At 33.5% G+C, this 15,621-nt stretch overlaps 1 protein-coding gene across 1 annotated transcript; it reads right to left on the bottom strand.

Annotated features, from left to right (window-relative positions):
• Positions 1-2,341: 2,341 nt before the first annotated feature.
• Positions 2,342-15,214, bottom strand: LOC107041660 (membrane-associated progesterone receptor component 1). The gene is made up of 3 exons (XM_015262301.2): positions 14,538-15,214; positions 6,012-6,161; positions 2,342-4,534 (listed from the first exon to the last, which is right to left on the bottom strand). The coding sequence occupies exons 1-3, from the start codon at positions 14,875-14,877 to the stop codon at positions 4,419-4,421; spliced, it is 606 nt and encodes a 201-aa protein (XP_015117787.1). The 5' UTR covers positions 14,878-15,214; the 3' UTR covers positions 2,342-4,418.
• Between the last annotated feature and the right edge of the window lie 407 nt (positions 15,215-15,621).

Here is a 15,621-nt window from a genome sequence, read left to right as displayed (position 1 = left end):
CCCTCCTACCTCATCCAAATCCCATCCACTTATTTTCCTATGACGTCACAAAGATGTGGAACGCTATATAAATTCCCTTCTTTAATGTGAAAATTACATTAAAGAAGATTCTCCAGAATCTTTCTCCAGAAGAAAGAAGGGAGAACTCTGCAACCTTCGGGAAAAATCTGAAACATCCTCGAGTTTTCAAGAATGTATTCTCTTGTTTCAGTAAATTTTCACGGTGTCAATCCAAGTTTGCCAGGAGTATAAAAAAAACACGAAAATTTTCGGACTAACAAAAATTTGGGCATATTTGTGGATTTTATGGAAAATTTGAGAAACATTTCAGTAGTGGAGTGGTCAAAGGGTTCAAGTCAATTCCATTCTAGCGTCAGTTCTCGATGAATATCGCAAATTCTAACAGAGTTAGCAAAATTTTCCTAAAAATCTTTTTTGTAAAGAAAAGTGAAGACTATCGAAAAAGATCTTACAAAAATTTCGCTATCTGTCTTAAATTCCGAGTTATTCAACAAAAACTCAACTGGGAGCTAAGTTGACTTGAACCAATTGACCACTTCACTCCTGATTTCTTGTTTTTATGAAAACTATTGCATTTGGTGGCCCGTCTTACGGCGGTTCATCCTTTTTCATGTTGAAATCGATATTTAGGCGATAAATTCCAGAAAAGTCTAGAATATTCGAAACATTTTCGGAGCTCCTAGAAAATGCATTGATGATGAAAGAGTCTCATAAGTAAGCTCTTAAAAGAATCGAGAAGTAGCGACTGCTACACTGTGGATTCTGTCCTAAATATCCGGAGTCAGTAAACATCAAATAACAATCGAGAAGTTTGGATAAATTTTTGGGGTAATTTTACGATAAAATAACGCAAAATTAATGTAAAAATTCCCTCACAAAAACAGCTGTACCACAAAAACTGTCTGGAGCTTCTTAGAAATTTCGAGAACCTTAAATGATTTTCCAAAGTGTTAGCTTCTGAATTAATCGCTAAATTTCAAAAAATTTCTAGAACATTCCAAAGTCTTCTGGAACATTTTGCATCGGAAAATTGCAGAGTTTTGCAGACGATTCGCAAACTTTTCTAAGAATTCTGAACCGTTCTGGACCTTTTCGGAACCGCCTAGAACCGTCCATGAATTTTTTGGGAAACGGATATCTGAACTTATGTATATAGAGTAAGATTGTTTTTACTATACTATACTTTGTTTCAATTTTCTGATTATGCAATAACTCAGAAAGTATCATCGACCATTGTTTTTTTTCATTTTTATAAGCCTCGTGCATTTTTATAAATTCACAAAACTTGAAAAAATGTTGAACCAATGGTTACACTGCTTAAGGTGTATCCTCAGAAAACACGTTTTTCTCAAGATTGTCCCCATGTTTTTCATAGATAATGTTTAGAATAGTCCCCAACTATTGAAAAAAATTCTAGCTAGGTGTACTACGCAGTTTAGGAGATGATAAATAATGAATTGCGGGGTTCTGACACGCGAGGCATACATCAAACGGTTTTATGAGTCCCCCCGAACTAGATTTTTCCATCTTATGAGAAAATGGTTCTTAATGTATTCTTAAAAAACTAATCCATGATAGATTGATAAATTCCGAATACGATGAATTTTTTGTTGAATTTTGTACTTCATAGCTTCTGCAATATTTCAACTCTAGAAAATGGAAATTTCGTGAAAGCAGTCCTTATTCCTTATTGACAAATAATTTCTTATTTGATTCAAACAGTTATTGTTGCCTGCATCAACAACACGTGAGAATAGAAAAGTTCAATAAATTATGAGAATGCAATTAATTAACTTCTTTAGAATGTTTTCCGGAAATCCACAGGGACTAGATTTTTCCATCTTATGAGAAAACTGTTCTTAAGATGGTTTTAAAAAACTAATCCGTGATAGATTGATAAATTCTGAATACGGTAAATTCTTTGTAAAATTTTGTACTACATATTTTCTGCGATATTCAACTCTAAAAAATGGAAACTTCGTGAAAGCATTCCTTATTTGATTCAAAAAATTAATTAATAAATAATTTCTTATTTGATTCAAACAGTTATTGTTGCCTGCACCAACAACACATGACAATAGAAAAACTCAGTAAATTATGAGAATGCAATAAATTAAGTTATTTGGAATTTTTTCCGGAAATCCATAGGGATTAACTTTTCGGTCCGACTGTCTTGGGATATACCTTAAATTTCGTAAATCATTAAATTATGATGAAATGCAGAAAAAGTATATTTTTCGCGTCAATCTATGAAAATTTTTCGATTTTCTTATGTGGATGTTATGGAGAATTTGAGAAAAATTTTGAGTTCTTAAGAAAATAAGCTAATTCTGGAGGTCTTTATTGAGTGTGCTGGTGAGTTTACTACTTCAGTTTTAATGTAAAAAAAAAGAAACAATTAGGTTTTGATTTTTATCACTGATGGAATCGTCAAGTGTCTTCATGACGCAATTTTCAATCGATTGACTTTAATTATTGTTTACACTTACACAATATGTTCATAAATATAATTAAATGAAACTTTTTGAAAATTTTAAGGTTTTGGGTTTTTCGAATTTTTCTTTTCGAAATTGATACCCGTGAAAAATCTGAAAAATTATTCAAATTGAAGTACCTAGTGAATCATTGGAACATAAACTTTTTTAGATTTTTTAAATGATTTTTCTTACTATATTATGAATAAATGATCAGGAAAATCAGAACAGATTCCTACTTCAATGATTTATGTAGTTGAACATTACTAATAAACTTTTTAATTACTACTATCCAGTACTAATTTCAAATTTCTCACCTCAGTCAGTTCTGAGAAAAAAATTCCAAAAACTCAAGAAATCGAAATTTAAAAAAAAAACACATTTAGTTAGGTTTGCGTACATATTATGTATCTGTGAACTAAAATTTGAGTCAACCGATGGAGAACTCTCATGCGCCATGAGGACGCTTCGGAGATTTTATTCCTCTAACGCCTTTTTCTCGTAGTGATCAGCACTACGGATGAAGGCACTAGTGATTTCGAAATTCCAGTGCAGTCTCCTCTTAAAGTGCATCGCATTCACCGTGTCTTATAAAGTCGTCGGAATAGCCTGATTGAAGTTGCCTTGAAATTTACCTGCCAACCCATACAGCCAGAGTCTAATGACGAATTGAGGAATCCCCCCGAGGTAATTGAGAGTAACAAATTCTTGAATCCACCGAAAAATCCGTAATGTAAACGTTATCATAATTTATTTTATTCTGATTGAATGTAAAAATTAAAAAAGAATAAGTTGGAGTTGTTCAAAAACCCCCATGAATTATTAAAAAACTCTGGAAATGTACATTTTTATAGGAAATTATCAGAATTCGAAGACACACAGCTTTTACAATTTCATTGCCAGGAATAGCATTAATTTTCATTTCTCCATGGACATTGGAAAAATATCCTCCTCTTTAAATTCCCATATCCTGATATTGCGTTATAAATATCAGATTAATTGATAGGCGAGATCTTATTGAAAATTTTTCATACGAACAATTGGCATGACTATAAAATATTCATCATCAACGTACAATATTCCTCATACTGGAGCTAATTCATGCTGTGTTTTCACAAAGTGCAACAATGAGAGAAATAAATTCAACAAACAGGGCATTCTCGGTATAGTTCCACTGATTTTACTATCATTTTTTCATCGTAAATAAATGAAATTTGAAATTGCGGTAATAACAAGGGCATGAAAAACCAGACAGGACTTCGTGGGCCATTATCATGACCCAGTGAAGCTATAACAGATAAAATATTCCTTTCAATCCACTAGCCAAGTGGTATCCCATAACATGTCAAATTTGACGTTGTAAATTATGCATTTATATTAAGAACGAGTGATTTTAGGAGAAAATGTCAGAAGACCTTTTTCGTAGCTGGAAAAATTCCCAACAAAAAATAATATGTGACATTTTCCCCTAAATCCACTTGTTATCAAGTTAATTTAATATTTAATAAGATGTGCCTGATTTTTTACTTTTACGTTTTACCACTCCTCTACTGCATTCAAAGTACAAACAAAACCTAAGTGTTTCTACTTCAATCGATAATAGTAGAAAAACTTCATCTGTACATATATAAAAATCATTTTTCAAGTATTTAAAGAGTGTTCCCGGTAAACATGTAGAGTCACTCAACTCAAGTCTCTAACGAATCATACAAACAGTCACAGTAATTTTTCCCTCATTCCATTGCCTTATTTGTATGCACTCCTTGCATGATTTGAGAGATGTTTTTGTTGATGTCAGACACGCGATGTCCATAACAGGACATTAAAAAGTTTAATAGCGAATGTCAAAGTTGGAGAAGTTTTCAACAGTGATGTGCGCTGAGTGTTCAGTGAAAATATTTTTGTCAATGCGCCTTGGTGCGGTCAATCATCCTTGGACTTTGTCTCAGACTCCTGCTGACTGCCCTCATCCTCTTCGTCGGAGTAGTTTGTCGGTGCCTCGCCTGGTTTCAATAGTTTTCCGACGTAGTGATAGCGCTCTGGAAAATGGAGAATATTATGTTTAACGAGCTCACATGGGAAAATTTACAGTAGCTCAGTTACAAAATTTTTCAGATTATTAAAAACTGCAATTAATTTCCAGAAAACTCGATTAAGGCCCAGATGGATTATCTTTCGAACGTCATCTCGATTATTTTTCCATCTTCATATTGTAAAATATATCACAGCTTAAATTGGATTTTACATCACGAAGGAGTCTCTAAAAATTACGATTGTACAATCAAAAAAAGTAGACAAAAAACTGAATATTTTCAAAGAGCGTTTTAAGGTGTTTCGTGTTTAGATCACCGGGGGTGAAACGGAAGGGGAGTCTTATTGTTCTGGAGCCCTGATTCAATCGCTGAGCACGAAATTTTCCAATTTTCAATCTTTCTCCAAAAGTAAACTTTCTTATTTTCTTTCAGATGTTTAAAATGTTTTCTAACGACCCAATATCGAGATTCAAATTCAGACCTGCAAAGTTTTAATAATATAATCATTGTAAAATGTCCAGAAACTTGGGGTCAAATGGGACTCAAATGAAAGCTCTGATGTTCGACTACAAAAATTGAAAATCATTTCACTGGAGAAAAAATAGCCAAAGTACTTGGATATCCTTAAATTGAGATTTTGAAGCCTTAAATTGACATTTTCAAGTTTTAAGTTAAGACTTGAATGTCTCAACTTGAGATATTCAAGTCTTAACTTGCAACTTCCATCAGTCTCAATTTGAGATCGCAAGTCTCAAATTGAAATTTATTTCAATGAAAACAAACATTCAATATCGATGATTCCCGCTGTCTAGATTCCCGTTCAATGGTTTTCAATTTATGAAAAGTCATATCGCTCGAAGCTAGACTCGAACCCTCGCCCGCACGGGTCCGTTTATCCGTCTAAGCGACGCCCTAACCACTTCAACCTTCATTGATCATGAATTTAGTTGTTAATAAACTGTAAATGAAATAATTGTTGCCCGAATATTCCCAGAATGTCGCTTAAAATTTCATGTGAAATTCTAAATTTGTGTACAATATTTCCCCTAATAATGCCGCCGCCCCCAACCTAGTGAACTTTCCATGCATCAAATTCAGGAAAGTATTTCATCACTGATAAGAAAGTTATTGTAATACATTCCCGCGACTGAGAAGTAGAAACCGAATTGTTTGAATTTCAAATTTTTGGATGTTACCTTGAACGTTCAGTCGTGATCTTTGATCCCATAAATATGCAATTGGGATGTTCTATTATAATTTTCCTATCTATTTTCTTTATCAGAATGCACTGGAATATTATTGTCAGATACTCCCCAGTATTTCTCGAACATGCACTTCTTACAATGTGGAATCGACTTTGTTACATAACTTCGTTATCGAGTTAATTACGACATTCGAATCTAATGACTCTGCATTTTCTTCGTCAAAGACAATTTTACTGCCTGAAAAAACGGAGAATCAAGCCTGAAACAGGAGATTTTACCCTTGAACTGCTCTTCCCACTCGAGGATTGAATTCATTTCCGTTGTGTTGAGGTCGCTCAGGTCATCGTATTCATCCTTACCCGGGACCACTGAGAATGTCGCAAGTCCTCTGCTGGCATCCCGTCCACCGAAGGCTGCGTAAGGTCCATCTGTACAGAATTCATCCATCAGGAGGCGTTCAATAAAAATCGCACAACTGTTTCGAAACTTATGAACTGAGGATTAAACTTTGTCTATACTAGTAGAAAAAATTATTTTTTGTGATACCTGCCTCAAAAGTGCACTTTTCGAAACGGATTAGTGTGCGTAAAGCGGTTGTTATGCACACGGCGTGCGCAAATTGAATCCTCGCTTCGCTTTACGCACGCTCTTGGATTTTACGCACTCGAGCACAAAAACAACCACATTATCACATTACCCCCCTACCGTTTCGAAAAGTGAACTCGGCAGGTATCACAAAAAATAGGATGTGTTACACGTGCGTGTGAAAAAGTGGAACTTTACGCACTAGTAACACAATATCCTATTTACTAAAGATGAAAGAAACGTGAAGTTGTTTTATATCGAAAGATCTCGAAACTGCCTGACCGCTAATCCTCAATTCTGATTGGTCAATGAGTCACGTGAAGTATTTTTTCATGCGTGAAGTTGATCTTTATATCAAAACATATCTAAATTGCCTAATTGTTGATCATGAGAAAAAAAACAGTATTTCTAAATTTGTTTACTCACAAATTATTCTTCACCTCCCAAATTTTAATTTTTACATATTTATCACACGCTAAATGATCAATTCTTGCTTTTCAGATTTTCATACATAAATTCTAAACTCTACAAAATTCACGAAAATTCTTCGGTTTCCCAAATAATTCGAGAAAAATCTGTGATCTACGGTTGTCTGGAAAACTGTGAAATTTTCCGAAGAATTCAAGAAATTTTTTCAGTTCTCTAGGGAATCAATTCATAACCCTCCCCTGATTGTTCAACAATTACAGATTTTAATCAGATTATTTTAAAAAGTGAAAAAAAAGAATTAATCGAAGATTAAAAATTATTCATTGATGCTTCACTCTTCATTCTCTTCATTCTCTTAATTCTCTTTAAGTCATTATCAATATTTATAAAACATCTATGAGTATATGAAGTTTAATAAATTCGATTTCTTCATTTTCACAACAAAAAGATGAGCGCGCGCGAAATCGTGCGCATATATCTAGTACTATTTATTGAGATGCTTCTTTCTTGGAACAAGTATTACACTTGAATCGATTTCAAATAAAAAAGATTTTACGGTGAATATCAATTATTTCTTCTTGAGATACATTTACTTGAATCAAATAAAACAGTCCTTGGCGTCAAATCACATGTATTCACCACAAAAATCGAAAAGTTCTATTTTTTTCAAAACTAATGTAATCTCCAGTCGAGAAATTTTCAATTTTCATGAATTGATCAAAAATTCGTACCGAGGAGATGATTACATTGAGGAATGAATTGAATGTTGTTTTCTCGAATGAAGCCGATGTTTAAATTGAGCCTTCCGTACATCACATTGAACGAAATTTGTGATATCCAAGTTTGTGTTGAATTGCCGTAATCTGTGATTTTGTTATTGAAAACTAATGCGATTTTTTTAGTTAAGAAATATAAACTTCTTTCAACTCAACGACATCTTACTACAATCTCAAAGCTTCTTCCGCGTAACAATATTCATCCTGATTAGACATACGAAATGCTCACTTCAATTATAATTTGCTTGGAACAACGTATGATCGTGTTGATTGAGATAACAACGTGTCTAGTCATGAGAATAACTTTGATTTTTGAGTAAACCAACGAATTTCTGGAGTTAGCAAACTTTTGGCTAGAAAGAAATCAAATACTCTCATTATTGCGACAAATAAAAAGAACTTCAATTCTAGAGACGTTCGATTTCTCCCAATCAAATGTATCTCAAGAAGAGAGAACTGGTATTCACTATGAAATCATGTTTATTTGAAAATTGACAACCAAATGATAATTCGTTCAAACAAAATTCTCTTGATAACATTAATTTCTTCTGTCAGTGTGTTCCATAATTTCATAATCTTAGGTCTGAAACATTACGACTGGTGCGATATTTTCACTTCTCCTACCCCCCTCTCGATAATTTATTTGTGGTCACCACGAGTGAAACAAAAGTGAGAAAATAAAAAACGAGAAAAGATTCGTCGGTTGATTGGGCCATCTGTTACAATCCCATGCCTACGCGATTATTTTTATGCTCCGAAGCACAAGGCATACCGATGATATCATCGTTGACGGTAAATTGCCTCGTGAAAAAACCGACAGAATACGAAAGAAGTCAATCGTGCCTATTGTTGGAGGCATGAGCCTCTCCTACGTCCCAAAAATCTCCGATTTCAGTCACGAAAGATGAACAACGAGGCGGCAGACGACACCAGGTAACCACGAATTTTACAGGACTAGATCTGTGCGCGCGCTTTCGCGCGCGCTTATCTTTTCGTTGTGAAAATGAAGAAATTGAATTTATTAAACTTCATATACTCATAGATGTTTTATAAATATTGATAATGACTTAAAAAGAGTTAAGAGAATGAAGAGTGAAACATCAATGAATAATTTTTATTCTTCGATTGATTCTTTTTTTTTACTTCTTAAAATAATCTGATTAAAATCTGGAATTGTTAAAAAATGAGGGGAGGGTTATGAATTAATTTCCCAGAAAACTGAAAAAATTTCTTGAATTCTTCGGAAAATTCCAGTTTTCCAGATAACCGTAGCTCTTCAAAAATTGTTCTCGAATTATTTGAGAAACCGAAGAATTTTCATAAATGTTGTGGAGTTTCGAATTTATGTATGAAAATCTGAGAAACAAGAATTGATCATTTTTGCGTATGATAAATATGAAAAAATTAAAATTTGGGAAGTAAAGAATAATTTGTGTGTTAAAAAAATTTAGAAATACTGTTTTTTTCTCATGATCAACAATTAGGCAATTTAGATGTTTTTTGATATAAAGATAAACTTCACACGTGAAAAAATGAAAAATATAACGCAGAAAAAAATTTTACCATTTGAAAAATTTGAAAATACCGGCGATTTTTTTCAGCGCCTACTTCACGTGACTCATTGACCAATCAGAATTGAGGATTAGCTGTCAAGCAGTTTCGAGATATTTCGATATAAAACAAATTTACGTTTCTTTCATCTTTAGTAAATAGGATAGGATTAAACGACTCGTTCGTCATTCATCTATTCTATTGGATTATTCATCTGCGAATACTGAGAAGGAAAAAGTTTTTTGATAAGAATGTTTTCATCTGTATTAAGAACAGGGATCGGCATCAATCATTAGTTTTAGTAATACTTGGGTTGAAATTTGAAGATTATAAAATGATTGATAATTTAATTTTTCAATTGACTATGAATTAAATAATTGAAAATATGTGATTGTAAATTGACTGTTGGACAAATATTTCTAAATTTCCTAAAGGGGATTCTCGATTAGCCGAATAATCGTCAATCCTCCGAACTCAATTATTGATTGATAAATAATTCGGAATTTGGAAATTTAATTGGTGATTAATTTAATAATTAAAAATTAATGAGTACTATCAACTATTGAATTCTTCAAAATTTAATATGGTTCGAAAAACGACAAGAAGAAAATATCTTACACTGAGAAATAAAAAACTTTGGTCAAGAGATTTTATCCTTGTCCCAAAAACGAGAATAATTGGAGAATAATTATGACAATAAAGTGATTTCTCAAACCAAGTCTAGTTGAATCAATTTATTAAATAATTTTCTAGCCTCAAATCCAAAATATTTTAATACAAAAACAACTTGAGTTGGTTCCAGAAAGCGCTTCTCTATTGTGAACAAATTACCCTTCATACACAGAAAGAAATTTTTGATAAATATTATCCTACCGGTCTATAAAAGTGTATCATGAGTCATCGTTTCCTCATTTCTATCCCGAAATTTAGTAAAAATTGATATTTGATGATCAAATTTTATTCTACGTTGGAGAAATTTTATCCTGACGCATAATAAATTTTACCCTTCCACTCCAATAATTTTTATGTAGATAACAGCGAAAATTCTATAACGGTTGATAAATTTTACCCTAGCGGTACAATAATTTTTACTCTACTGGCACGATACTTTTTATTTTTATCAGGATAAAATTTCTCCAACGTAGAATAAAATTTGATCATCAAATATCAATTTTTACTAAATTTCGGGATAGAAATGAGGAAACGATGACTCTAGGATAATTTTTATCAAAAATTTCTCTCCGTGTATTTCGGACAAGTACATAATCACTTGACGAAAGGTTTCTTTTCTCAGTGTGAGATATTTTCTTCTCATCAGTTTTCGAGCTTTGAGTTTCTTGATACGAGTAAACAAGTACAGCTCAAACAACTTTTTTTCAGTGTACTGTTGGAATTGTCAGCTTGTTTTGTCAAAAAAATCCTGAATTCAAGTCGCGATGAAAATAAAACTGTATGCGACAGCAAAGAGAAACTATTTTTAGAAAATGAAAAATGCAGACTCGTTTAATTGTTTAATTGAATTTCTCGGAAATTCTCAATTCTCGTCAGGGATGAAATAACAAGCTGTAGCCGATAACAAAGAGCAACAGCTTTTTCAGAATTAACGAAAATTGACGGAATCATTTGATTCTACTCTATTCAACCATTTATTTGGTCATTGTTGAAATCTTTATTTTGTCTTGTAAAAAAACTCTCATTTCAGACATGACAAAAATGGAAAATTACAGATGCCAGCAGAGAGAAGAAATTTTTAGAGAACATAAAAAGTCGCAAAAGATTTTGCTTATTTATCTATTACGCGATATTATTTGTCTGTCTATTGTGTATATTTATAGCCTCTCTCGTCTAAAAATGCACATTCCAGTCACGACAAGAATAAATCCTACAGATGGGGCCAAATAGCAACCACTTTTCGAGAATTCAAAATAATTGTGACTCACTCATTCAATTATTTATCATTCTGTGCAATTATTTATCCATCTATTGACGTAAATATTACAAAAATGAATAAATGGGCGAATAAATACATAATGAATAAATAATTAAAAAGCCTGTAGACGACACTGAATAATAATAGTTCTTAACAATGAAAAAAACATGAGCAACTCGTTCAATTAATTATTTACTTGTCTATTTAAGAAATATTGGCCTCCCTTCGCCATAAGTTCATAAGTTATTTATTGAAGATGTAGGACCTCTCGGGGTTTTACATTTTTGCACCCTTCCCATAAAATACAATGTTATAAAAACAGTAATAGTAACGGATATAAAAGAAATACAATATCTTGACATTTGAATCTCACAGTTAATAAAATATGAATAGTTTAATATTTCACGTATAAAAAAATTTAACAGAAAAATCTAGTGCTTTCTTTAAGAAATTCTGTTGAATTTATAGTGTTACTCTATAATAATTCCACAGAAGTTCTATTAGCATTCTATTGAACGATTCTATTTGTTTTTTGCGCCAATTTTATAAAGAATTATACAACATCCCCCTTTTTTAATAGTTGAGATTTTTGTTGAGATTTTTTCTATAAGAATTCTTGGGGATGATTTTTTGTGTGAATTTTATTATGAAAAAAAATCGAAATACAGCGGAAAATACTTGGAAAATTTGCGCCCAAGAATTTCAGGAAAAAAATTTTGAAAAATGTTAAATGTTAATGTTCAATGTTTATAGATATTGGTTTTTCTATATAACTGATTCTGCTGAGATTTTTTCGGTAAGAATTCTTGGGCATGATTTTTTCATGGATTTTATTGTGAAAAAAAAAATAGAGATCCAGTGGAAAAAACTTGGAAAATTTACACGCAAGAATTTTTATAAAAAATTACATCATAGGGTTGCATAATGTTCTACAGAAATGGCGCAAAAAACAAATGTAATTTTTCAATAGAATTATAATAAAACTTCTAGAGAATTGTCGTACAATGTAATTTCAATAGAATTTCTCAGTGAAAGCGCTGGGTTTTTTTATTAATTTCTTCATGCGCGCTAGAGCATGGCCCGTTACCGAAGAGGACAACAGACAGCAGCTAGCCTCTCTTCTCCAAATAAAAAGGTCAAAATTCTAGTCCTCAAACGGATGAAACCTGCAGAAAACCACCGACAGCTAACTTCAAACCCGATCCAAAAAACTTGAACGACTCGCGCAAAAAATTTAACAGAAAAACTTAGCGAATTCGTCAGAAAATTCTATTGGTTTTCCATTGAACTTTCTATTAGTTTTGGTCGATTGTATTGAAAGGTTCAATAGAAAATATTCAATAGAAAAAGTCGATAGAATTCGATTTTTCTGTGTAACTTATTCTATTCAGATATTTTCTAAAGAATTTCCTCGACTCAAATTTTCTAAGTTTTTTTGCGTCCGAATGGAGGCATTGTAATCATTCAAATTCAAGTTTTGGTTTTTTCGAGGTATATCGACCCATTATGATCCAAAACGGCCGAAAGTGCCAAATTAAAAAAAAGTAAACAAATTTTTCTTCGATTGTTCACTAATGAATCGATGAAATTACATATTTTTCCCCCTCAAATGTAGGTATTGTTAAGCTCTATCAATCGCCATTACTTAAAATTTAATTCATTTATTATTTTCTTCAATTTCAAAATTTTTTCAAAATTCGTTTTTTCCATGATAACAAAAAAAAATGTTCTGAATTGACTGAATGTTGGCTTAAAAAATTTGTTTGGTTGTCCTTTTGACCGAGTTCGAAGATGAAGGCGATAGCAATAATCTTCATTTTGATTTATTCGAACGTTTTCAAAAATTTTGTATTGTTTGAAAATCAGAACTCCGGGGATATCTTTGAATATCATGCTTCAAATGAATTCAATCATAGCTTAAAATGTTTTATTTAATGCCATTAAGGCCCGGGTGTACTATCTTTCGAATGTTATCTAGATTTTTTTTATCTTTCGTAAACCAAAATTGTCATTTGAGTGGTACATCATGTAGAAATTTCCAAAAATTATGATAGAATGATTAAAAAAATAGAAAAAATTCTGAACTTTTTCAAAGAGCGTTTTTAATTGAGATTCAGACTGAGTTGAAAAAAGTGGAAATTACAAATATCTGATTCGCTGTGGCAAATGATCTATTAGCTGTCATTTTCCATGGTGGATAACAAAACACTAACTCCTTCTGGGAAGTGACAGCTAGGTATCTCAATTTTCAAAACAGTGGTATGTAGTCATCGGTCATTTTTATATGATAAAAGTGTAATTAAAAAATTCTCCAAAATATTACAACTTTTTTCAAAGAGCTTTTTCCGTAATAAATGTCTCTGTGCAATGTGGGAGAAGATTTACAAAATCAGTCTTCCCCCTGCATGATAGTGGATGACTGGCCGTCATTTGTCACCGTAAATCAGATACATTTTCCAATTTCTTGTTATTCAACTTATTCTGAATATAAATTAAAAATGCTCTTCGAAAAAATTAAGAATTTCTTCTACTTTTTTTTGATTATTCATTCATAACTTTTCAAAACTTCTGCATGATGCAGGACTGAACTGACAATTTCAGATGTCGAAAGATGAAAAAAAACCATCGAAATAACGTTCGAAAGATAGTGCACCCGGGCCTTAAGTCGAAATTAATAGAACATTACGATAGCTATATTAGTTGATTTGTTTCTTATGATCATTGTTGAAAATTTTGAATTCTTCATGAATTTCCCTGAAAGGGAGCTTTCTGATATTTTCTTCAAATGTGATGTTTCAAATTCATTCAAGTCCGTGTAAATAAAATTTTCTATTAACGTGTTATCGAAGGGCTGAGGGGAGAGATAGAACTGTGAAAAAGACAATCGGTTGTATAGAAGAAAGGGATAATAATAAAATGAATTCAAAACCAGCTTAGCTGGTACATAGACGTATATATTATAAACTGACAAATTATGCGTAATTAACGCCTCTAAATTAAATCAAACTACAGAAAATATCTCAACAGAATAAGTTGCACAGAAAAATCTGATTCTTTTTCCTTTTTCTGTAGAATATTTTCTATTGAACATTTCAATGGAACCGGCCAAAAACTAATGAAAAGCTCAATAGAAATCCACCAGAAGAAGAACTTTTTCTGTTAAACTTTTTCATCCGCGCTCGTTCGATCACCCATCGATCAGCAAGGTCATCCTGTGACGCAGATGACTCTACCTAAGTAATTTATACCAATCGCATGACCAAGCACACATCCACCGATTGGACTACAAAAAAGTCCTCGAATGTTGCATAAATTCGTCACAAGTAAAAGATCCAACTCATCGAGTTTAATGACGACAGATCGTCGGGAGAGCTCTCGTTATCGCCCCCAAAAGTGCAAATACGACTTCGCCAGTGCGGTGTTATCGTAATCTCAACAGTCGAGATAATTTCCCCACAACTGGCACGAGAAGAAGAACACGATAGCACGTACCTGATAAAAATGCACTAGAATAAACAGTGGCGAAAGCTCACCTGGTCCATAGAATCTCCTGCCTTTCGTGACATCATAGACACTCCCATTGACAGCCACAAGGATTCTTCCATCGGCTCCCTTGCCATCATAACTTTTCAACTCCTCAACAGTAAAATCAAGCCTGATCCTGGGTAATTCTCTGAACTCAACTGCCGGCGCCTCAGCCTTCGTTTTACTCTTCAGTATCTTGTAAACCAAAAATGCTATAACGCCCACGAGAATTAAGTTTATCGGGCTTTTGACAATTTCGGCGATGAAACTCGCTATGAACGACTCGTCCTGGGGACTCGTGGAGGATCCGGATGAGCCGGAAGCCGGCGAGTCAGCACGTTCGGCCATCTTGACCACTGGTTCGGAGACACAGTCCAATGCGCGTGTTCCAGTTTTTTTTTCAACACCGAAATTGAAACGAGATTGAAAATAAAAGGATTATGGGTGGGTTTGGAGTGGCTGCTAAATGCGTCGCACACAATTACACACGGGAGTATCACGCAAGACTCGAGTGGAGACGTGCCGTTGGGTTTGAGCCGCGCGGCGCGGGGGGAGGGGCGACGAGCAGTCGCTCGTTGACGTTCGTTTAGTAAACAACGCCACCAAATGGTGGGAGCCGGGTACTACAGGTGCAGCGGCAGCGCAGCTTCAGTGGTGACTGATATGACTGCTGTTGGACACTGGCTACTGAATGAGGTGGGCCTGACTCGGGTGGGTGTCATTGGATTTCACCAGGAGGGTACGTAACGTAGCACGCAATTACCAACGTGAGCATGGGCGCACATTGTTGATACTTGGCATTATCCCCTCTTGGGGACAGCGACTGTCCCCACTCCTGTGTTTTCATTTAGGGGCGGGTGGGGTAATATGGACACCTGGGGTAAAATAGACACTCAAAGAATTTACAAAAAAAATTTTTTTTTCAAAATTTAAATTTATTAAGGGTGCCAAGTGAATTTGAAAAAAGATTTTAAAAAAATTTTTTCTTTCCCTCCATCATTGGAGAAATATTCATCCATCCGACGAAATTTCAAATTCGCAACCGGAACTAGACATCGAGAAAATAAATGCGGAAAATCCTCTATTTCGCGT

Source organism: Diachasma alloeum, unplaced genomic scaffold, assembly GCF_001412515.2.
Source record: "Diachasma alloeum isolate Michigan unplaced genomic scaffold, Dall2.0 Dall_scaffold_00371, whole genome shotgun sequence".
Taxonomy (NCBI): Eukaryota; Metazoa; Arthropoda; class Insecta; order Hymenoptera; family Braconidae; genus Diachasma; species Diachasma alloeum.
The sequence above is the reverse complement of the archived record's forward strand: the minus strand, read 5'-3'. Positions and strand labels throughout refer to the sequence as shown.

Bases quoted from the DNA above. Each gene is read 5' to 3' on its own strand.
- LOC107041660 (XM_015262301.2), bottom strand. From the start codon at position 14,877: ATGGCCGAACGTGCTGACTCGCCGGCTTCCGGCTCATCCGGATCCTCC. The intron at 6,162-14,537 runs GTGAGCTTTCGC...AATTCTGTACAG, and splicing joins CAGGAGATTCTATGGACCAG to ATGGACCTTACGCAGCCTTC. The intron at 4,535-6,011 runs GTAAAATCTCCT...TCCATTTTCCAG, and splicing joins GTGGGAAGAGCAGTTCAAGG to AGCGCTATCACTACGTCGGA.